Here is a 25,455-nt window from a genome sequence, read left to right on the forward strand (position 1 = left end):
ACCCTCCTCTCTCTCAGACACGTTCACACACACTTACTGACAGGCCTGGCACCAGTTATCCTCATGGTGTGGAAAAATACCCAATTTTAGACAGCATTTGGGAACCAATCATTTGCTTTATAGTAAATCATTGCCAGTAGTTCTAGGTTCTCCCTCTTTTTCTCTTTCTCTCTTTCTCACACACACGCGCACACACACAGTTTTGTATTGCCATCCTTGTGTGGACCAAAGAATTGATTCCCATCCTAAATCCTATTTTCCCTCAACCCTAAATCTAACCCTAACCTGAACCTTAACCTAACCATTAACCATAACCTTAACCCTAAGCCTAACCTTAACCCCTAACCCTAAATCTATACCTAACCCTAACTCCTAACTGTAACCCCTAACCCTAAACCTAACCCCTAAGCCTAAAATATAATTTTTCCTTGTGGTGACTGGCAAAATGTCTGGTACCCAGAAGGACAGTTAAACAGACACACACACACCTATGCGTACAGTCTGCAGTAGGGGTCATCCAGTCCCATGGTGGCCCAGTGTGGGCGTCAGGGGGTCAGGAAGGAGGACGTTCCTCCTGAACACAGGAGCCTGTAATAACCATGTCTATTAACAGCCAAAGAGAGACAGGAGAATTGGCTCGGACATATGAAAATGTTCTCCCTTTCTCTCTCTCTTCCACTTTCCTTCCTCCTTTTCCTCTCCTCCTCCTGCCGCTAGTTGGATCCCTCTCATGGTGAAAGTGCTCTGAAGCCATGTCAGTCCCCACGGTAACAGCCGGGTGAAAGGTCCCTAGTGTTAAGGAGGAGAGGAGACGGTTCATAAACACAGCAGAGCTGAGAGCCAACTGCAGTGACTGCAGCCCCCGTCGTGTAACAGTGCCCTTTCGGAAAATAAAGAATTCTGTGTTTTTGTGTTAATAAGGAATGAGTCAACCCAGCCTTCTACATTCTCTCTGTCTCCCTCATTCTCTTTCTCATCTCTTTTTGTCACCCTAAAACTATTTCTGTCACTCTGCGCGGCATGTAGCCTACCGGTTAAAACATCTGTCTGTGTGCTGTTGAGCAAGGCACTTAACCCGGATTTCTCCTGTAAGTCGCTCTGGATAAGAGCGTCTGCTGAATGATGTCAATGGACGTCTCATCGTTCCGCTCATGAGCGAGCGCTCCCAATGTTGCCGCACCCTGTGCTGCTCTCTTCCTCCTCCCCTCTCTTCTAGTTCTCTGCAGCTGAGCTAAGTGGTACAGGAATGCACCAGTGGCAAGTTGGCAACTCTTACTGTAGCCTGCTCTCACCTGCCTATCTCTCTTCTTCTTCTCGTGTCGTGCTCTGCTCTGCTTGGCTCTCAAAGCGTCTGCCACTCAAACTCAAGCGGCTGCTGCGAACTCTCCCTCTGAGCCCAAGAGAATTCCTCTGGAATGCACCGCCAAGGCGCGTGGACACCGCATTAAGATATTATACGCCTGTCTTTCTGTCTTTACTGAGGGAGGAAGAGAAACAGATAGAACTCGAACGAGAGAGATTGACAGACAACAAGGAGAGAGAGAAAGTGGAGAAAAGAGAAAATGATGAGAATCAGACTTTTCCATCAGTGACTAGAGCTCCTTCCACTCCTCTCTTTCCTCGCCCCCCCCCCTTCTCTCTCTCTCTCTCTCTCTCTCTCCAGTGACTTTCTGCTCCTTCCTAACCTCAAGCTCCAGAACCTACCCACTGCTCCGAAGTCACGGCGCCTTATCCTCCAAAGCCCTCTGATTGGCTGTCTGTCTCAGAGACACTTTAATGCTGAGTTTCCACGGTGACCACAGCCTGGGTTCCATTACTAGGGGAGGGGGTTAGGGCCTGTGAGGTGCTACAAAACCACAGCAACCACAGCCCCGGTTCTAGCTTCTCTTTTACTGTCTGGTCCAAATGTTCTGGAAAGATCTTCCCTTCCCAGACTAGGAGCTATTAGTCTGGAGTTCCTTAAAGTGTCAGCTTAGAAAATAAATGGAGAGATGTGTCCAACTCTATAGGACTATTTTACTTCTCAACTGCAGAATTTACTAACCTCAGCCTCAGTCTAAATGAGCAAATATATCCCCCCCCCAAAAAAATAAGCTAGTTTAGTAGTACTCCTACTCCTTAAATGTCGCTCCACTCTCAGATTCTGCTTTGGTAGTTAGAAACCCGCTCTGCTAAAACAGCTGACATCCTAAGACTTCATTCAGTCATGATGGTTAATCATGCAGGCTGCTTCTCTCATTTCCCCTTCAAACAAAAGCAGCTCTCTAGTCGTGGGAGCGATGAGCGGTGACTGAACTAAACATGAGTGTGTATGTGAGGGCCCCACAGCAAGCAAGCAAGCAAGCAAGCAAGCAAGCAACCCTCCCCCCCCCCCCCCCCCCCTTGTTGGTGGGCTGAGATTGTCCCACAAGGCCTTGCTCTCGGGCCATGTGTCTCACAGATGTAGCTGGCGTTCACAAAATGGAGGGAGGGGTTAAACTAGGCGTGCAGATGGGGTGATGGAGGGAGGGATGAAGGTAAGTGGGAGGCGGGTGCTCCTCAAGAGGGTGAGAGTCCCCCCCCTTCTCTTTTTTTCACTTTTGTTTATCCCATGTGTTTTGTTGTACTGTAAGTACTCCTTTAGTCCCTCTTGCGCCCCGTCTCAGTCGGTATGTCTGGTGTATGGATCAGGTCTTGGAGAGGAGGAGAGGGGTTTGGGAAAGTGGGAAAGTGTTTTCGACAGCCACCCAGGGACCATATGCTCTTCTCATTACCGTGTACTCCTTCCTGTCCCCTCTCTCTCTCTCTCTCTTTATCTCTCTCTCTCTCTTTATCTCTCTCTCTCTCTCTCTCTCTCTCTCTCTCCCATCTCTGTGGTGTATCTGTTCAGTACTCTGGGCAGTGGTGGAGGGTTGGAGAGAGCTCTTGTTTGCTTTAGATGCTCCAAGACGTTGTTACGATGTCTCCCCGGTCTCCTCTGTCCAAGACTTTGTCGTCTCCTCTGTCCCGTGTTCATCATCCTCCCCTGTTTCCTCTGTCTGGTTCAGTACATTGCCATTTCTGGACTGTGTGCCTTTGAAGGTTTACCATATTACAGTTTCAGTGCAGCACACCATTTTATTGATGGACTGTACATTTGGATTTGACTTAGAGTTGCTCTCTTGAAAACAAGGCTTTTCATGAAACCCAGGCAGGAGTGTGGTCCTCTGTCTCTCCATTTTTAGCATGTTACACGAACTGGTGTATTATAACCTCCTTCTCGCTCTCCCTCCCTCCCTCCCTCCCTCCCTCCCTCCCTCCCTCCCTCCCTCCCTCCCTCCCTCCCTCCCTCCCTCCCTCCCTCCCTCCCTCCCTCCCTCCCTCCCTCCCTCCCTCCCTCCCTCCCTCCCTCCCTCCCTCTCTCGCTCTCTCTCTCTCTCTCTCTCTCTCCCCCCCCTCCCCAGCTGACGTGTTCCCTGAGGACTTCTCCATCCTGGCTACGGTGAAGCCTAAGAAGGGCTCCCAGTCCTTCCTCTTGTCTGTGTATAACGAGCAGGGCATCCAGCAGCTGGGGGTAGAGGTGGGACGCTCCCCTGTCTTCCTGTATGAGGACCACACAGGCAAACCCAGCCCAGAGGACTACCCTCTCTTCAGAGGACTCAACCTGGCTGACGGAAAGTACGTATTACATCAGTATTAGTATGTTCACCTGTCTAATATTTTGACATATAATACCCTAAAGTTCTACTGTACTGTTTAGCACTCTATATGAAAGTACCCCCCCCCCACCCCACCCCCACCCCCTTCGTAGGACACAACCTAGCCGACGGAAAGTAGGCTCACCTCATTCCACACATAGTATTACTTCATAGTCAAACTATCCCCTCTTCAGAGGACTCAACCTGGCCAACAGCAGGCAGGTTAACCTTGTCTGATACCATACCATACAATAAAATAAACCATAGTAGGCCTGCTGCATACTTTATTACTGTGCCTAAATCAAATCCAATCACATTTGAGTGGTCGTGTACACATACACTGAGTGTACAAAACATTATGAACACCTACCTGCTCTTTTCATGACATAGACTGAACAGTGGAATCCAGCTGGAAGCTATAATCCCTTATTGATGTCACTTATTAAATCCACTTCAATCAGTGTAGATGAAGCCTCTAGACAATTGAGTCATGGATTGTGTACTGTATGTGTAGCTTTCAGAGGGTGAATGGGCAAGACAAAAGATTGACGTGCCTTTGAACGGGGTTGTGGTAGTAGGTGCCAGGCGCACCGGTTTGTGTCAAGAACTGCAACGCTGCTTGGTTTTTCCACGCTCAACAGTTTTCTGTGTGTATCAAGAATGGTCCACCAGCCAAAGGACATCCAGCCAACTTGAGACAGCTGGATTATATCACCCTGTTATTATATGATATAATAATAAGATTCACACCGTTTAGCAGACACTGTTATCCGAAGCGACTCACAGTCACATGTGCATACATTTTCACATACAGTAGGTCCCTGGAATTGAACCCACGATCCTTGCGTTGCAAGCGCCATGCTCTACCAACGGAGCTACAGAGGACCACTGTAACAAACACATGTGATGTGCTCTCAGTTTAGCTGCTTGCTTGCTTCTCTGTAATCAGAGCGCAGGTGTGTGTCGGCCTGGCTTTGACGAGTCTGGCGGTTGAACCTTTGTGGGGATTTAGTTAGTTAGGATTTAGGTTAGGATTTAGTGCAGGTGCTCGGTCACACATGTTCATTATCCTGGTCTGTTGTCTGTCTGTGTAACACGTCATTCATTATCTAGCCGGTCAACCTAGGTGGTTTGGATTAGGATTAAAACACAACCTCCTCAGATGAACAGTATCTGAGCGTTGGGTGCCTCAGTGCCCTCGGATGTGTAGGCATTTAAACCCATCCATATCCTTGACCAAAACGTCCTTATACCTCTGTATGGTTATAATAGCAGCATGTCACAAGTCCTACAGCCAGCAACTGTATCGTAGGTAAACGGGTGTGTGTGAGTCAACCCTTTGTCCATCTCAAAGTAGGTAGAACTGTAGTGAAACGTGAGAGAGAGAGAGAGAGTGAGAGAGAGCTAACCTTCTGTCCCTCTTCCCAGGTGGCACCGAGTGGCCATCAGCGTTCACAAACAGAGCATCACCATCATCCTGGACTGTAAAAAGAAGACCACGCAGAAACTGTCCAGGAGCCCACACCCCATCATCGACACCAAAGGAATTGTGGTCTTCGGAACTAGAATACTCGATGAAGAAGTCTTTGAGGTAGGCCTTATGCTATCTTCTCCAAATGGCCCTTCGCCTTAGTCCTATTGATTGACGGGGATATTGATTGACTTGTGATCTATAAGCCTTAAGTAGGCGTGAGGAGATCTGCGTCTCTGCCAGTTGGAGATCGTCATCTCTGCCAGTTGAAATGCTAGGAGGTTTTTAGTCTGTAGTTTCATTCTGGATTGTGTTATTATTGTGAAGATATAGATGAGGTATTATGTGCAGTGTTGCTGTGAACACCTGCCTGGAACTACACAGCTGTGTATAGCTGTGTATGTAGTCTGAGCAACTGCCCCCCCCCCCCTTCTCTCTATCTCTCTCTCTTAATTTCTCTCCATCTAAACTCACTGCCACATCTTTGTGTACACTAAGGGAGGCGTTAGCAGTCAGATAGTGGAGATTTGGTTCACCTCCCCTCTTCCTCCCTTCCTCCTTCCCTCGTTCTTTAAGCTATGCTTTGTGGTTGGAGATGAGAGAGAGGTTGATGATTTGGAGATAAGTGACAGCCAGACCCTGGGGTTATCAAAGCTGGAGAGACCTAACAAGAATCACAGTATGAAACACTGCTGCTTTTGCCAGAGATGGAGAAAGGAGATGGGAGAGAGATAAAAATGAAGTGGAGTGTTCTTTTTTAATATTTGATTGTTCATTTGTTTTATAAAGAAGTGGCGAAGGAAGGGATCCAACTGTTGCTTATTGCTAATGTCAGCAGTGCTTTTGTTATTTCTGAAACTAAGGCCCGTGAAAAGGACAAAAAAAAATGCGCACACACACACACACACACACACGCACACACACACACCCATACCCTTCCAAATTGAAATCAAACACGCACCCCACAGTCTTTCTACTGTCACAGTGCTTGGTTAATCCATGTGCTTGTATAAAGAGGATTAGGGGCGAAGCGCTCCATAATAATTAAAAACAGTCTGACTTTCTATTTTATTTATTTATTTAACCTTTATTTAACTAGGCAAGCCAGTTAAGAACAAATTCTTATTTTACAATGTCGGCCTACCCCGTCCAGACCCTCCACTAACCCGGACGAATTGTGTGCTGCCCTATGGGACTCCTGATCGCGGTTGGTTGTGATACAGCCCGGTATCAAACCAGGGTTTTGTCGTGACGCCTCTAGCACTGAGACGCAGTGCATTAGACCGCTGCCCCACTCGGGAGCTCTGACTGACGGGACTGATGCTGTTCCAACTCACCTCTGACCTCCACTGCTCTCTCTGGAGGACAACTACGAAGTCACTCCTTCTGGATTCCCCTGGGCTTGGCATGGAACGAGGGATATGAGGATGTGGCATAAAACAGCTCATATGGGATTGTCTGTGTTTACACTTACTGCCCAATTCTGATCTGTTTTTCCACTAATTGGTCTTTTGACCAATCAGATCAGATTTTAGTCCAATACTTGTGCAAAAGATACAGATTGGGCTGCCTCGGTAAACAACTTCTAAGAGCCACTTCATATAGTCCAAAGATACTTCACGTATTTGATTGATGAATAGTTATATAGGGATAATCATTTTGGTGTATGCTTTTTGTTAACCTGCGGTCTATGCTTTTCAACTGCTTTTCAACTGTTATCTTGACTGTTGTGTACATTCCATCTCAGGACAAGAAAATAACAAGCTGGCACTTAACAAACTTGTACGAGGCTATAACCAAGCAGGAAAACATACATCCAGAGGCTGCTTTTCTGGTTGTCGGAGATGTTAATCCCGCGTCATTTTGACACGTGATGCCCAACTTCCATCAACACGTCTCCATCGCCACCAGGAGCGATAAAGTCCTAGACTACTGTTATTCTATCCACAAGCAAGCATACAAGGCCCTCCCCCTGTCCGCCATTTGTCAAATCAGATCATTTATCCGTACTCCTTCTTCCTGTTGACAAGCAGAAGCTCAAACAGAAATGAATCGTGACAGTAGTGCGCTATAACTATGCAATAACTCTATAGCTCGATACTGTATCACTTACCCCAATACATATCTACCTCTATCAATCCAGTATCCCTGCACATTGTAAATATGCTGCTGGAACCGACCTTGTATATAGTATGCTGACCTACTTGATCGTGTTCTTCTTGTTTCTTATTTTGTGTTTTTGTTCTACCTTGTTATTTTTGTTGTATTACATTGTTATTTATTACTGCATTGTTGGGGTTAGAGCTGACGAGAAAGGCATTTCACTGTACTTGTGCACGTAACATTAAAACTTGGTCGTAAAGTCACAAAGACCCAGCCTGGTCTGTTTTTAGACAGAGAGAACGTGTGTGTGTGTGTGTGTGTGTGCGCCCGCTCCTGGGTTTTTAATTCCTTCTTGTTGGAGCCTATAGGAGCCTTCCTAGTCAACACATGTCACATCCAGCAACCCAAACAACCCAAACCCACAACAACAGCCTGACCCTTAACTTGGTAACAGAACAGGCGGACATTTTGTGAAAGATGTTTCAAACGTTCCCTCCCGATGCTGTGTGTCTGCCAGACCAGTTCGGAGACGGCACAGGCTTCTAGCACTCACAGAAAATGGAAAATATGCCACATAGTTTCCAAATGATGCTTCCCCCTCTCCCCTTTCTCTCCTTGACTTATTCTCTCTCCCCGTTCTCTCCCATAATCCCTGTTCCCTTACTTGACTTGAGTCTGATGGACTGCCTGAGGCTACAGCTTAGAGGTGGGTGAGCAGGAAAACAAAGGAAAACACATTTTGATTTCAGTGGCAGGGCCATTTAATTGAATTGGTCAGATTCCTGAACATTTCCAGTTCAACATCTTGAGTAAAAATGTACTTACTACGACTGTGAAATGTGGCTGTTTCACCGAGAGATCTTAAAACGAACGCTCTGGATAAGAGCGTCTGCTAAATGACTCAAATGTAAATGCAATCTTGTAAGGAGAAAAAAAGACAGAGAGAAAGGGAGAGTTGGGAGAGTTGTGGGGGGTGGGGGGGGGGGTGGGGGGTCGGACAGAGGGTAGGGAGTTGGATTGGAATATAAAAACGTAAAAAAGAGAAGTCTGGCTCTCAGCATTTCCTTGAATATCGCCAGAAAGTTTCCCGAAATAGGCTTCTGTCACGATTTCTGACGCTAGGGATTTAGAAAGAGATCAATTTACCGTGAGAGAGAAGCAATAAAACATCAGAAAGAGAGAGAAAGAGGTGGAAATAAAAAGAGAGAGAGAGAGAGAAAGAGAAAGAGGTGGAAATAAAAAGAGAGAGAGAAAGAGGTGGAAATAAAAAGAGAGAGAGAGAGAGAGAGAGAGAGAGAGAGAAAGAGAAAGAGGTGGAAATAAAAAGAGAGCCAGAAAGAGCGACGAGAGAGTCTCCATCTAACCCCTACCTGCGGTGTGTGAATAGAGGAATTATTATGAACAATAATGTTGTTGTCTGCCTGTGAGGCTTCCCAAGGAGGCTGCTGTAAAGTGGCAGCTATGTTGGAGAGGTTCGTGGTTAGGTTGTTGACATTGACATGTTGTGGTTTGAGAGCGGGTGCTTATATGATGTTTAAGTACCGTACCGTGTGTGACTGTGGCATTTCTGTGAGTGTATGGGTTTGCTAGTAGTACCGCTTACGAGGATACTGCATGGCATCATTTACAACGCCAATGTGATACAGTATCTAGCTATAGACTCATTGCATAGTTATAGGGTATATGGTGCTTACCACTCTCCCCTTTCTCTCCTTGACTTATTCTCTCTCCCCGTTCTCTCCCACACTCCCTGTTCCCTTACTTGACTTGAGTCTGATGGACTGCCAGAGGCTACAGCTTAGAGGTGGGCGAGCAGGAAAACAAAGGAAAACACATTTGACGTTTTTCTTTGCTAGTAGTACTATGGGTTTGCTAGTTGTACTGTTTACGATGACATTGCAGGACATCGTTTACAGCGCCAGTGTGATGCAGTATCTGGCTCTCTAGTTATAGAGTACTGTAGTCGTGGCCGTGTTATATTTATTCAACCTTTATGCAATTATCATTCGCTCGGCAGGAAGAGTAATTCACCAGAATTCATTTTTTGTAATTTGCGTGTGCACGTGCGTGTGTCTGTTTTATGCATGTTTGTGTGTGTGTGCACTTGTGTGTCTGTGTGCGTGAGAGAGAAAGAGACACTCTTAGCGGGCGTCGGCAGACCGTGTTCCCTGATCTTACACGCTGTCGTTTCCCATTGTCTGTGCCAAGATAAACCTGGGACAATAAGGCCCATCCCCTGGCAGCCAGGCAGGTAGACAGGAAACAACATTATGTGAAATGAATGGCTGTGGCCACAGAGGAGCGAGAGAGAGAGAGCCAATACAGACAGGACAGATGTGATCCAGCCTGTAAGCTCTCGGTCTTCTCTACGGTACTGGGACATAGACAGGTAGTGAGGTAGGGGAGGAAGGAGGGAGGGAGGGACGTTGAGAGAGGTGGAGATAAGAGTGAGAAAAGAGAGAAAAGGTTGGGGGGGGGGGCAGAAAGAAGGAGAGGACAGAAGAGGGTGGAAAAGATGTGGGCAGAGGAAGAGAGAGAAGGAGAGAGAAACTGAGGGAGAGAGGGGTGGAAGGATGGATGGGGCAATGTCTGGGTATCCATTGCCTCTGGCACAGGACTCTGTTGGCAGACACAAATTGAATTTGTCTGTGTCTGATGGTGATTTAGGGATTTTCTCGTTTGGAAGTTATACTTTGTGAAAGTTCAGTCAGAACTAATGGGGAACCGTTTACTCTCTCAACAACTGTCTATTTTGGCAATAAGTAACATATTGATCCTCGAGAAAAAGGGCAATATAGACAAAGAGAATGAATACAGAGATATAGAAAAGGGGAGGGTGACGGAGAGAATGATAGAGAGAAAGAGAGACACAGAGGTGCAGAGAGAGAGTGAGAGAAAAGGAGAGTGAGACCAGGATACAGAGGTCAAGAGAGACCGAGGTGGAGAAAGAGAGGGCTAGCCACTATAGGTAAGAATGTGATGGGTTTTTGGTCCAGGACCTGGAAAGAGTGAGGAGTACTAAGGGGGAGGTAGGGGGAGGTCTCTACACTGATGTCAGCCTTTGAATGGTGGCCATATTGCGTGACATCATCCAGAGGTTTCCATGGTGCTGCTGATAGGTTGTCCCAGGATGGGGGTGGCTGGACAGGGGGAGGAGTACTAAGGGGGAGGTAGAGCAGGAGAGGAGAGGAGAGGAGAGGAAAAGACAAGGGGTCAGTAAAGATAGAGGGAGGGTTGAGGGAAAGACAGGGGAGGGCGGAGGTAGAAGGAGAGGTAGGCTGCAGGTATGGCGGCACAAAGGAGTCAACAGAGGCAGCAGGAAGGTAGAAACAAGGGTTAGGGTTGGGGTGAGACAGTAGGGGGATGGAGGTATAAACAGGGACAGACAAGGGTGAGGTATAGGACTCCTGTGAGGGAGACAGGTGAAGTGAATGGGGTAGGGCCAGGGACAGACAAGGGTGAGGTATAGGGCTCCTGTGAGGGAGACAGGTGAAGTGAATGGGGTAGGGCCAGGGACAGACAGGGGTGAGGTGTAGGGCTCCTGTGGCAGCAGTGCTGTGAGCCAGGAAAAAGCAGTAAACCACAGGAACCCATGATGCTCGTTAAGAGGATTCATTTCAGATTATTACAGAGCTATAAGGAGTTTCCCATGTCCTGTTTCCTCTTTTTCACATTCTTCACTTTCTTTTTGCCCGTCCTGCATTTCATAGCCTCTCGTCAGGTAAACAAAACACAGATAGAAATAGAGATGTGGGGATCAAGGTAATTGCAGTTCCAGGTACTCCCTCTACAGAGACTGACAACTGACAGGTGAGTTAGCAGAATTCCTATCAAGAAGATTTGTCAGTGATAGATGGTCCGGCTCCGGTTCTCGTCCCGAAGGTCAACAAGCGACATGAAATGAACTATACAACATACATATGTTATTCCACTTGGTGTGCATGCAACTCACCCCATCCCTTTTTCCAGTGGGGTCAGTTAGGAGTTCCTCACACAGGTGCAGATGCCCAGACTTTGAACTCCTTTTTCTATGTCCTGCAGTGTGGGGATCGGTGATGTAACCAGGGCTCCATCAGGGCTCCACGAGGCTCCCGTTTGATTGTTTCTCTATTGCTAGCCCTTATAGCAGAGCCACTGTAACAGCGGACTCTCAGTCGTGAAGCTGAAGTCATAACTCTTAACTGTAGCTGACATGTTGGCTAACTTTGTTTTACTTTCAGGAACTTGTAAAAAAAAATACCTGTAAAAGTTTATTTTCTTCTTGTGCTTTGAAACAGTTAGCCACCTAAACGGATGTCAAATGGCATCGCTCACCAAGGTCATTAGAACTAGTCTGTAGAGCAGGACCAAAGACCACAGTGATGGTGGCTGAGATGGTAAAGGTCATTAGAACTAGTCTGTAGAGCAGGACCAAAAACCACAGTGATGGTGGCAGAGATGGTAAAGGTCATTAGAACTAGTCTGTAGAGCAGGACCAAAGACCACAGTGATGGTGGCTGAGATGGTAAAGGTCATTAGAACTAGTCTGTAGAGGAGGACCAAAGACCACAGTGATGGTGGCTGAGATGGTAAAGGTCATTAGAACTAGTCTGTAGAGGAGGACCAAAGACCACAGTGATGGTGGCTGAGATGGTAAAGGTCATTAGAACTAGTCTGTAGAGCAGGACCAAAGACCACAGTGATGGTGGCTGAGATGGTAAAGGTCATTAGAACTAGTCTGTAGAGCAGGACCAAAGACCACAGTGATGGTGGCTGAGATGGTAAAGGTCATTAGAACTAGTCTGTAGAGCAGGACCAAAGACCACAGTGATGGTGGCTGAGATGGTAAAGGTCATTAGAACTAGTCTGTAGAGAACACACTAGCTGCTAGCTCTTAATGAGTTATTATATGATCTTATATTGAGTTTAACACAGTTCAGTCGTCTAGCCCCAGACAGACAAGTTTCTCCCCTGGATCACCGGGAGAATTTCCTTAATTCATGGCAGATGTCTGGGTTTCAACTCAACCCCCCTCACCCCCTCCCTCAACCCCCTCTCTCAACCCCCTTAATGATCGGAGCAGGCCCACAAGTAGAAGTGTGCCCTCAGCACTTATTTTGCGGCTTTCAGCAAATGGCCAAGCCAAACATTCCCAATGTGCACCTCTGCACCACCTTCCCCCAGTGCTCCTGGCCAACGTCATAGTCAGAGAGGCGGACTGGAAAAAATCCATCCATAATCCTGTGCAGTGGAGGTGACTCTCTCCCAAGAAAAGGGGAGGGGGGAGGAGAAAGGGTAGAGAAAGAGTGGCGGAAGGGAGTGGATGGTACCCAAAGAGGAGAGGGGGAGGAGAGAGAGGACCCAAAGCGTATCCAGAAGCACGACAGGAGCAGAAGGGGGTGAGGCAGTTAGGGAGGGGGTGTGGGGAGGGTGAGAGGGGGTCTTGTGGATAAGTGAGGTGATATACCCATCTGTGGCTTTCGGTAGCTTCACTGAGCTCTGAGAACCAGCCACTGTCTGGAGGGGATACTGTGTATGTGTATAAATGTGACTCACCACCTGGATTCGGTCTTTTGTAGCAACATTTGAATTATTATAATTGTTTTTACATTGGGTACAAGTAGAGACTCAGAGCTACAAAATGGTATATCATACACTGCATGTTTAAGGAACAATGGGAAAGTAATTATGCTTTGGAAGTTGATAAACTTGTAAACTCACTTTTTAGAAAACGGCCTATGAATGTTTTGGTATCTTTGTCGACACCCATTTAGCATCGTTCACACCCTCTTAAGCTTTAGCCCCACCCATCTCATTTCATTACTCTTTTTTGCTGACGTTTACTGACACCGGCCATATTCAACCGGTGTTGTACACTTTAGCTTAAGACAAGTAGCTAGCTAGGTAAACAATTAACCTAGCTAGGTAAACAACGTGTAAGATCACACACGTCACGTAATGTTAGCTAACGAGCCAGTAAGTTAAGTTGACTGTGCCTTTAAACAGCTTGTAAAATTCCAGAAAATGATGTCATGGCTTTAGAAATATCTGATAGGTTAATTGACATCATTTGAGTCAATTGGAGGTGTACCTGTGGATGTATTTCAAGGACTACCTTCAAACTCAGTGCCTCTTTGCTTGACATCATGGGAAAATCAAAAGAAATCAGCCAAGACCTCAGAAAAAATATTGTAGATCTCCACAACTCTGGTTCATCCCTGGGATCAATTTCCAAACGCCTGAAGGTACCACTTTCATCTGTACAAGCAATAGTACGCAAGTATAAACACCATGCGACCACTCAGCCATCATAACGCTCAGGAAGGAGACGCATTCTGTCTCCTAGAGATGAACGTACTTTGGTGCGAAAAGTGCAAATAAATCCCAGAACAAGAGCAAAGGACATTGTGAAGATGCTGGAGGAAACAGGTACAAAAGTATCTATATCCACAGTAAAACGAGTCCTATATCGACATAACCTGAAAGGCCTTTCAGCAAGGAAGAAGCCACTGTTCCAAAACCGCCATAAAAAAGCCAGACTACGGTTGCAACTGCACATGGGACAAAGATCGTACTTTTTGGAGAAATTACCTCTGGTCTGATGAAACAAAAATAGAACTGTTTGGCCATAATGACCATTGTTATGTTTGGAGGAAAAAGGGGGGGGACTTGCAAGCCGAAGAACACCATCCCAACCGTGAAGCACGGGGGTGGCAGCATCACGTTGTGCGGGTGCTTTGCTGCAGGAGGGATTGGTGCACTTCACAAAATAGATGGCATCATGAGGTGGCAAAATTCTGTGGAAATATTGAAGCAACATCTCAAGACATCAGTCAGGAAGTTAAAGCTTGGGTCTTCCAAATGGACAATGACCCCAAGCATACTTCCAAAGTTGTGGCAAAATGGTTTAAGAACAATAAAGTCAAGGTATTGGAGTGGCCATCACAAAGCCCTGACCACAATCCCATAGAAAATTTGTGGGAAGAACTGAAAAAGCATGTGCGAGCAAGGAGGCCTACAAACCTGACACAGTTACACCAGCTCTGTTAGGAGGAATGGGCCAAAATTCACCCAACTTATTGTGGGAAGCTTGTGGGAGGCTACACAAAATGTTTGACCCAAGTTAAACAATTTAAAGACGATGCTACCAAATACTAATTGAGTGTATGTAAACTTCTGACCCACTGGGAATGTGATGAAAGAAATAAAGCCTGAAATAAATAATTCTCTCTACTATTATTCTGACATTTCACATTCTTAAAATAAAGTGGTGATCCTAGCTGACCTAAGACAGGGAAGTTTTATTTGGATTAAAGGAATTATGAAAAACTGAGTTTAAATGTATTTGGCTAAGGTAAACATCCGACTTCAACTGAATATGGCAGACCAATCCAAACTCCTCTCTCGGCATGTCCAGCCGACTCATTATCTCAGCCAATCATGGCTAGTGGGAAGGCTGTTGGCTTTTGTCACGTTCGTCATAGTTACAAGACTAATTAACGAAGAACACTAAACAAACTAACCAAATAACAAAAACGACCGTGACGCTAATACAACGAGTGCTGACATGCAACTACACAGACAATTACCCACCAAACCAAAATGGGAAATGTACAACCTAAATAGGATCCCCAATCAGAGACAACGATAAACAGCTGCCTCTGATTGGGAACCAATTCAGGCCACCATAGACCTACATATACCTAGACATACCAAAACCCCCCAAAAAACTAGAAAAGACAAAAACACACATACCACCCTCGTCACACCCTGACCTAACCAAAATAATAAAGAAAACAAAGATAACTAAGGTCAGGGCTTGACAGCTTTTTCTGTGGCTTAACCACCGATGCTCGTAATTTAGCAATTGTATTTGTATTTACATATGGCATACAAGTTAGTTGTTAAGGCACATGAAAGTTGACATGTTCCAGTTGGCTTTTCTGCCTAAAAATGCATTTTGATAAAAAAAATGTACGTTAAATTGGCTCTCCTGTGAAGTCATGACTTGCGACATACACGTAGTTTCCTGAAAATGGTCACAAATGTTTGTGTGTCTTAACTGTGTGTGTGTGTGTCTTACGTGTGTGTGTGTGTCTTAAGTGTGTGTGTGTGTGGTGGGGGGGCCTGAAGGTGCATTTGACGGTGTATGTGGGTAAATGCAACTCTAACGATTTGTATATTACTGTGACAGTGTCTCTCTGTGTGTGTGTGTGTGTGTGTGTGTGTGTGTGTGTGTGTGTGTGTGTGTGTGTGTGTGTGTGTGTGTGTGTGTGTGTGTGTGTTGCTGTTACAGCTTCTGTGCCCATTTGTCTCCACATTGGTGTACTGTACAGTATGTGTGTTTGTGTGTCCCTTCGTCTGTGCGTTTCTCCCTCTGTGTGTGTTGATTTATAGCCCTTGCAGTGCAGTGAGCTGACCTGTGCAGTGTGTTGCTTGGTTGGTGTGGCCAGGTTGAAGAATGCCCAGGCAGGCGTTGGGCTCTGGGTTGGTGTTGGTGGAGGTCTGGGTATGTCGGGCAGCAGCCCTGGGTTTGCTATGTAAATAATGATTTGGATCATGCTGTGAAGAGCTTTGATGTGGGACGGGCAACCAGGTAGGCAGAGGTGGACCAAGACCTCCCATTGTCCTACCCTGCTCTCTTGGCCCCGCCTCCTGCTCTCTTGGCCCCGCCTCCTGCTTTGTTGGCCCCGCCTCCTGCTTTCTTGGCCCCGCCTCCTGCTCTCTTGGCCCTGCTGCCCACAATCTGACACACGAGGAGAAAAACACTTTAGAAAAAGTTTACTTTTAACCTGGACCTCCATTTCAAAATGTGAATCAGCCAATAAGAATCGCCACGCAAGATTTTTGTCTTGGTTAACCGAGATTAAACTGCTCTAAGGAGTGACTCCAATCCACACTTTGGTTTTGGTAAGTCAAACACTTCTGTTAGCATTTTTGGACTAAGAACTTTGTTTTACTCTGCATAGAGTGTCTGAAGGTACACTTCAACACTGCTGTGATGTTACCGTCACACTATTTCAACAGTGTGACTGCTTTGGAATACAATACCGATGGATGGCCCATCTTTTTGTGAGAAATTACACTGGTCACTCAAAACATTCATAAAATATGTATTATTTATTAATAGCCCACACTTAATGATTTATAAGGACCTATATTAAACAGCTTATGAATGATCTTATAAATCATTGTTAAATACTTTAAAAAGTTGTTGGTAAATGTGTTCATAATTAGGTTATTAGCATTTACAAATGTGGGAGTAATGATCAATAAATGATGAATAAACTATTTACTAACCCATTGTAAATGCTTTATTACGTTGAATACAGTTCTACCCTCTCCTGCCCCCACCTGGGCACAACTGGAACAGCACTGGTTAATGGCTGGAAGGTGGATTCTGTACAGGGCATGGCTTGATCTACTGATATAGTCTTGTATTTTGAGATACTACAGATACAGGCCCATATACACACATCATCTTGTCTTTCATTTGGATCCCTTTTTTAGTAACTTTGACTTTTGCTCTCCTTCCATCCCTCCTCTCACATACACAGGCCTGCAGCCGTACCTTGAACACGTTGGATGTGTTTGTCCTGCTACTCCATCACTTACGGACACAGGCAGCAGTTTTTCCATTGAGGGCTGGCTGGGAGTATAGATCGTATTTCACCGTATCCCACAGAGATGCTGACAGGGTGGCTACAGGGCAGTGTGTGTGTGTGTGTGTGTGTGTGTGTGTGTGTGTGTGTGTGTGTGTTTGTGTGTGTGTGTGTAGTACTGTTATTGTCTGTATGTGCTCTGTTAAACACCAGTCTGATGGGATATGTGATGCTTAGTTCAGCAGAAAGAAACGGTTCCCCCAGATCCCGCCATTCCCTCAGAAATAGGACCTGTAATTGGGGCGTCTCTGAATGTTCCGCCAGAGCTATGAAATACAGCCATTGCTGTTTGTGTGCCTGGTAAAGTGTGTGTGTGTGTCAGTGTGTCAGTGTGTCAGTGTGTGTGTGTGTGTGTGTGTGTGTGTGTGTGTGTGTGTGTGTACAGTAGTGGCCTCTCATAGTACACTGAAGGAATCCACAACTACTGACTCTGCAAAGCCATACATACAGTACGCCTCCATTGAACATCCCCACCATTAGTTCAGCTGCAGTGCTAATGCCAAGGCCCACTAACATCATATTGATCAATGGTGGTTTGATGAAGGCTTGGTTAAGGCCATAGAAATGAATATATTGAAAACATTTGGTCTGCATTGAATATGAACTTTTTGGCAGCAGGCGATATAAGGAAAAATATGAGTGTACACCTGGGGAGTGTAGTAATGACATCCACCAGAAGTCTTTGTACTGCCAGTTTAAGCAACACTTGGCTGGGCCTTTCTGTTATAAAGAGACCAAGGTTTGCGTCCCAAATGGAAACCTATTCTCGATGTAGTGCACTACTTTTTGACATGTGCTCATAGTGCTCTGGTCAAAAGCAGTGCACCACAGATGTAGGATTTGAAAATGTCTGACTTGTTTTGCCCTACACACTGAAAAATGAGAGTTCCTCAAGGGTTATTTGGGAAGGGTGATGGTTCTTTATTGCACCATAATGACTCAAAGAACCCTTTCAGCTCCTCAATGTTTCTTTACTGTATGGAATTTGAACAATATAATATGGATGACCAAATTATATGTTTTAAACCTGTATGGTTCTTCAGAAAGGTCTACAAAGATCCTTTCAGATTGAAAAGGGTTCTTTATGGAACCGTTCTCCACAAAGGTTCTATAAAGAACCATCAAAAAAACGGTTGTAATCCTTTTTTTGGTTCTATATAGAACCTTTTTTAGAACCCGTTCTTTATTGAACTGTAGGAAAGGGTTCTTTGTAGCACCTTACAGGTTCCATTTAGAACCTCATGGTTCTGGTTCTTTATTGAACCTTCAAAAAAAAAAGGGTTCTGTTGTATATAGCACCAAAAAGGGTTCCGCTATGGTTACAAGCCAAAGAACCTCTATCTTAGAACCATCATTTTGTTGTGCGTAACGAAAATTGTATATGTAATTGTGTATGTAACCCCTCCAAAAATCTCCATTCATTATTTCCTTGTTGCTGCAGGATTATTTTCCTGCTTGTAGCAAACTGTCTCAAATTAAGATCCAGCATCAATACATAGAGAATAGGTTGCCATTTGGGACACATCCCAACCCGGGCCCATACAAGGGAAATCAAAACCAGCTTAGTAGTAACAAGAAGTGACAAATGTTTTACTGTGTAGTTTGTCTTTATCAAGGGGAACATGGTATTTTAAAATGACTTGATTAAAATTATCTTTGGTTTCCTTCTGGTGAGGTCGGAGAATTGATCTTTAACTGCATTGGACTGAATTGTAACTTTGTGAATTCAGGACACGCCACAACCAACGGAACATTTTGTGCTTTAAAAGACAAGCATAAAGCACAAAATGTGACCCTAGCTAGAATCTTTCCGCTGACAGTAAATCTCAATGGATGTGTCGCGCTTCCTTTTTTACGTTCTCTCCCACTGTCTATGGGGTTTAAACAAAGCTCACTTCCTGGGCTTGTGTCTTGCCTGGTGGTTACTGGCCTATGGCAGTAGACCTCTGTTGATTACCTTAGAGTTGAACCTTCAGCACCAGCTGGAACTGGGAGCACAGTATGGTTCAGCACGGTTCAGTACAGTGATGGTGACAAGCTTTCTCTCTCCTCCCTCAAGGGCTTTGGTTGTCCATAGCACTGCACAATCGAACACACGCATCAGCTTTCCCCAACGAAATATTGTAAAACGCCACAGTTTCCCTCATTACCTGAATGGAGACGTGGGTGTATTGTATTGTGTGTGTGTTGTGTGTGTTTGTGTTTTTCTATGTGGTGGTGTTCTTATTGCCCCGGCTGTGTTCTCAGCGTCTGAAAATGTGTGACTAAGCGTTCCGTCTGGGTGAACTGAGGATCGCGCCACGTGTGGTCTGGCACCGCCCGGCCCTGGTACCCTGGGGGAGAGAAACGGGAGAAGGAAGCAGGAGATGGGGAAGCATCTAGTCACATCCCCCTGGCGCCCCCTGAATGGTCTCAATTTAGTTTTATTGCATTTTCGCTGAGCTAATGGGCAGCCATTTTAAACTTTCACTCTAGAGCAGCTGTGAATCAAAGATACTCTATACTCTACACTTGCTAAGTAGAACCATACAGGGTTCTTCGGTTTGTCCCCTTTTTGGTGCTAGGTAGAACCTTTTGCCAAGAGTTCTACCTAGAACCCTCTATGAAGGGTTCTACTGAGAACCCTTTTATCTTTGGTGTATAGTGTAGCATATTTGTGTAGCATAAAATGTATCAACCAATAAATGTGCATGCAAAAACACAAATATTAAAACAAACAGTTCTGAAAATCACCCAGCAATAGAGCATTCTGGGAAATACAATGTATGGCTCATCAAAGAACCCCTTCTTCAAAAAACAGTTCTCAGGATGGTCAAGGTTCTAGGTAGAACCCTTTGCCTTTCAACGAACCCCTGTTTTCCAAAAATGGTTCTTCAGGTCAAAAAGATTATTGGTAGAACCCTTGGTAGAACCATATACAAAGAACCCTTTTCGAACCCTTTTTTTCTGATAGTGTAGAGACAGACCGACAGACCGATTGACAACTTAAGCACTGACACAGGATGAGTTTGGTCAACATCCCAGTTCAGTCCATAAGGGTCTGCGAAACCAACCTGACTTGGTCCAACAGTTTTCCATCATCAACACTTAACAGCTTACAGATGGCTGTTTTTGCTTCAAATCGGTACCTTCCGGTTCCAATATTGACAACAACAACAAAAAAGATATGGGTTCAAATGATGCATCTATTAACATCCGGACAGCTCAAATGGCTTGGAGATCCTGAGAGCCTTGAGCGTGATGCTGGAGTAGCCATGGTGTGTAAATAGCTTGGAGATCCTGAGAGCCTTGAGCGTGATGCTGGAATAGCCATGGTGTGTAAATGGCTTGGAGATCCTGAGAGCCTTGAGCGTGATGCTGGAGTAGCCATGGTGTGTAAATGGCTTTAGCAGAGCACTTCATCTGGAAGACAGAGTCCTAGTTGATTTCCCTTTCATCCATCAGGAAGACAGACACCAGCCAGAAGACATCAGGAAACAATATTGGACTGTGTGGTGTTGTGCATGTAGAGAATCACTACGCATATGCAAAGTAATGCTAGAGACCTTCAGATGAATGCTTTTCTGCAAACTGTTGTTGGTTGCACCACAAGTGACAAATACTCTCTGTAAGTAATAAAGATTCTTCATGCATGGAGAATCAGACGTGGAAAAACAAAAGTGTTTTTCAGTCATTTCAAACAGCTGGCAGATGGAGTTAATGAAAGACTGAAAGGTTGGCATGCCTATGCATACATATTTGGATGTGTACATACTGTGGGTTGATTAAAAACATGATTTGATGGCATTTGTGAGGAAATGTTACTACGTGTGGTTTAGAGCAGTGTTCAAAAAAACATCTTTGTTGATTTCTTGATACGTGTTGTTAGTGCTGGCTTGGGAAGTGTACTGTGTAGTTGAGGTACAAGTCTTGTCAAGGATTTAACATATAGTATAACACTCACACCCAACTCCCTATGCAGCCTGGTGATCCCGCTGAACCGCTCGCTCTCTCTTTCTCACCCTTCGTCTCTCTCTGTAAACCACCATGTTCATTAGATATATGTGCCAGAGCCGTTCAGCCCATGTTGTCTCCATACACTGTCAGAAAAAGGGTACGTTAGGGTACGGTATTGTTCTCGGGGCTACAAAAAGATCAATACACATAGTGTACCGTCAGAAGTACACATATAATCTCACATTGTACTGTTCGGTACCTTTTAGGGTACATGATGCAATTGTAAGACACACTGTATAAATCACAAAATTGGCTGTCACTCCCAAACAGAAGACAACTGCATTGGTACCAATTTATCTTTTCAATCGATCAACTTAAATGTCCCTGCATATATTAAGGAACACACTCACACTACTCCTTTCGCAGTTGTGTGTATTCATGGATGCAGAGGGGAGCCAAGCTTCCCCCAAAATTTGACCAACGTAAAAACAATTGATCTTTCGTCTCTCTGTTTTCATAATTCGCAGCTAGCTGTATCTATCTGACAGGAGAAATCATCTGAGCGAGGGAAACGGCGCCCCTCTGTCTCAGTGTGTGTAGCCCATGTATCTGATGCTGTCTGGACAAAAAGAGTATGACATGTTGCCGCCGTAGCACTTGGTTGATTGATGCCAGTAAGCATTTGGTCGCCGTTGATAAAAAATATATTAAAAAAAGATAATAAAAAAAAAACTGTGGGTGTTCCTGGCACAGAAAAACACCCCCCCCCCCCCCAAGGGAGGCCTGTTCGGATTTGGCATCACACCAATCAAATCCAATTTAAAACAAAATGTCATTGTCCAAAAAAATATGATGTTTTTGGTCTGCTTGTGACCTGTTGTGTCCTGCAGTAGCTAAATTTGCCCTTTCCTAAGCCATGAACGAAGATGGGGATTTGGACGGCCACCCGGTGACTTTAAAGCATCTCAGTGGCCAATACATAGCATCAGCTATCCAGCATTTACAGTATATACATCATCCTTGACCTAGTTCTTGCAGTCTATGTTCAGCCTGCAGGACGCTTTGCAATACATATTTTCATTGAGTTCACGGTTGACCGCTGTCTTTTTAGGGGTTTGTGTATTTATTTATTTAAAAATAATAATAATTTAACATCACTTTTCACTTCCTTTTTCCTGTGTGTTTCCAGGGAGACATCCAGCAGCTGATGATTGTAGCCGATCACCGTGCTGCGTATGATTACTGCGAGCACTACAGCCCCGACTGTGAGGTCCCTGTCCCAGAGCAGCCCCAGGCACAGGACCCCAACACAGATGAATACGTGAGTCACTTCATCAACTCTCCACCATCCTGTTTCCTATCCATGTTTACAGTATGTTTAGAGTCTGTTTTATATACTCTATCCTTCCTTTCAGGTGAGTCTCTCTCTTCTCATGTCTTAGGGTCATTATCTTCAGGTGGAAGCCTACTTGCTGTGTCGGCTTGAGAGGTTTAACAAGAAGATGATACACTTTTTAATAAAGTGCTCATTTTTTTTGACAGACAGAGGTTAAGGGCAACTATCGGTCAGGGTGGGTCCTTCAAATCAAATAAATTAGTATTGGCCACATACACATGGTTAGCAGATGTTAATGTGAGTGTAGCGAAGTGCTTGTGCTTCTAGTTCCGACCATGCAGTAATATCTAACAAGTAATCTAACAATTTCACAACAACTACCTTATACACACAAGTGTACAGGAATTAATAAGAATATGTACATATAAATATGTGGATGAGAAATGGCCGAACGGCATAGGCAAGATGCAGTAGATGCTATAGGGTACAGTAAATACATATGAGATGAGTAATGTAGCGTATGTAAACATTATAAAAAGTGGTATTGTCTAAAGTGACTTGATATATTTATTACATCCAATTTTTTATCATTAAAGTGGCTTGAGTTTTGAGTCAGTATGTTGGCAGCAGCCACTCAATGTTAGTGATGGCTGTTTAACAGTCTGATGGCCTTGAGATAGAAGTTGTTTTTCAGTCTTCCGGGTAACTGCGGAGCAGTTACCGTACCAGGCGGTGATACAGCTCGGCAGGATGCTCTCGATTGTGCATCTGTAAAAGTTTGTGATGGTTTTTGGTGACAAGGCAAATTTCTTCAGCCTCCTGAGGTTGAAGAAATTCTTCATCACGCTGTCTGTGTGGGTGGACCAATTCAGTTTGTCCGTGATGTGTACGCCGAGGAACTTTCCACCTTCTCCACCACTGTCCCATGTGGATAGGAGGGGTGCTCCCTCTACTGTTTCCTGAATTCCACGATCATCTCCTTTGCTTTGTTGATGTTGAGTGAGAGGTTATTTTCCTGACACCACACTCTGAGGGCCCTCACATCCTCCCTGTAGGCCGTTGCGTTGTTGTGATTGCGTCATCTGTGGACCTATTGGGGCGGTAAGCAAATTGGAGTGGGACTAGGGTATCAGGTAGGGTGGAGGTGATATGATTCTTGACTAGTCTCTCAAAGCACTTCATGATGACGGAAGTGAGTGCTACGGGGCGATAGTCGTTTAGCTCTGTTACCTTCGCTTTCATTGGGAACAGGAACAATGGTGGCCCTCCTGAAGAATGTGGCAACAGCAGACTGGGATAGGGATTGATTGAATATGTCCGTAAACACACCAGCCAGCTGGTCTGCACGTGCTCTGAGGACGCGGCTAGTGATGCCGTCTGGGCCGGCAGCCTTGCGAGGGTTAACACGTTTAAATGTTTTACTCACGTTGGCTGCGGTGAAGGAGAGTCCGCAGGTTTTGGTATCGGGCTGTGTCGGTGGCACTGTGTTGTCCTCAAAGCGAGCAATGAAGTTGTTTAGTTTGTCTGGAAGCAAGACATCGGGGTCCGCGACGAGGCTGGTTTTCTTTTTGTAATCCGTGATTGACTGTAGACCCTGCCACATACCTCTCGTGTCTGAGCCGTTGAATTGCGACTCTACTTTGTGCCTTTACTGACCACTTAGCTTGTTTGATTGCCTTGCGGAGGGAATAGCTACACTGTTTGTATTCGGTCATGTTTCCGGTTGCCTTGCCCTTTAGGGCCTTAGGACGAGTACCTGATTTAGCAATAATATAAAAGCTAACCAATGAAGCTCTAAACCAGCTCCAGGTTCTGTGCATTCTATCAAACACCTTCATATACCCTGAGGCGTGGTATTCCCTGATTTACCCTAATCCCTTTATCCATAAGCAGCTCTTTGATTAGGGATCAGGTAGTGTCGGTTGGACAAACTGCTGGAAAGGAAAAAAGAGCTGCATGGCTGAGGGGGAAAACGCTGAAGTTTGCCAGAGAGAAAGTGCTGACTGCTGGGGAAACCAACAGGGTTGAATATGCTATGCAGTGATATTGTAGATAAAATATGCAGGAATGGCAGAGTACTTGCCTAGGCCTGTATCTCCATGCGCTATGCTGAATGGAGATTGTCCTTCTTCAGTATCTGCCCCCTTTCTATTAAACATCTCTGCGTTCGAACCTTGGTGTGGTGAGGCTTGATCCTTTGGAGGAGAAGGACATTCATTCAAGAAGCTAACCAACCACGCCCATGGACTCATTCCAGTTGAAGTGGTGATCTCACCTTTCTTATGGATGGGGAGTAGTCAGGGAGAGAACCAGAACCATAGTGTGCCCAATCACAGCTCTTGTACCTGGTCGCTTAGGGCCCCCGGACACTAGGGAACTCAGTCGGGGTCTCAACTTACTGTTGAGGGTTAGAATAGTAGAATACAGAAGGTGCAAGTTTGAAATTTGGTTGGTTTTGTCAGAAACTGACAGTCATTCACTTAGCCATTTCAGCTAACATTTTTTTGATTGGTAAATTAGTCTAGTCAGTTATCTAAACTGGCAATATGGGTAGAATTTTATGAAATTTGCTTTATTACTGCAGACATTTCTCTCTGCCCCATGGCAAAATTAGTACAATTGCATGACAGTTGTTATAAAATTGCAAAATAAATTATCCGGCCCATGGCAAAATGTGTAGAATTGCAGGGAATTAACTTTAAAATGTTACATTTTCAAATCATATTGCAATAATAAGGCTCATATGGAGAAGAGCTCACAGACCAAATAAACTGAGAGGCACTGATGCAACTAGGACCACCACTCCTCTCAGTACATCATCAGGATGAGCTCTATGACAGAGAGCTTATGGCATGCGATCATTCGGTGCATTGTACCGCCATATACAAGTAAAGTAAGCTTGCATAAAATGGAAGTGAACCCCACTCCTGCCTACCCGCCCTTCTTAAACACCTTCACTCCTGATCTCCCTTGTACCACCTCACCCCATTGTACCCTCTTAGAACCTTCCAACCCGCTCACCCCCCAACCCGCAGCGGTATCTAGGTTCAGGGTGGGGCAATTCGGGGGAGTTGTGTTTTGGGAAAGTAGAGAAATGCAGAGGTTAGAAAACACCCCAAAGTACACAGCAACATGCCCTCGACCTGTTAAGATCTGGGACGGCTTCATTTAGACACCAGTGGAAAAGTGATCTATTATCCATCAGTGACATGCATGAACACAGAAGAGTAGGGCCGCTGAGGCTTAGGAGAGAGAGAGAGAGGTCAAATATGGGTCAGATTGACATTCCTGGAAAGGTTTCCGATCAGGGTC

General features: G+C 45.2%; 1 protein-coding gene across 3 annotated transcripts in view; it reads left to right on the forward strand.

Annotated features, from left to right (window-relative positions):
* LOC110509310 (collagen alpha-1(V) chain) overlaps positions 1-25,455 on the forward strand; it is a 124,661-nt gene that overhangs the window by 45,905 nt on the left and 53,301 nt on the right. For all 3 annotated transcript variants that reach the window (XM_036967664.2, XM_036967665.2, XM_036967666.2), the window contains exons 3-5: positions 3,423-3,636; positions 5,085-5,247; positions 21,997-22,128. In XM_036967664.2, coding sequence (XP_036823559.2) covers positions 3,423-3,636; positions 5,085-5,247; positions 21,997-22,128 — 509 coding nt within the window. The remainder of the gene's footprint in view (positions 1-3,422; positions 3,637-5,084; positions 5,248-21,996; positions 22,129-25,455) is intronic.

This window comes from Oncorhynchus mykiss, chromosome 29 (genome assembly GCF_057628025.1).
Source record: "Oncorhynchus mykiss isolate SJ-2025 chromosome 29, ASM5762802v1, whole genome shotgun sequence".
NCBI lineage: Eukaryota > Metazoa > Chordata > Actinopteri > Salmoniformes > Salmonidae > Oncorhynchus > Oncorhynchus mykiss.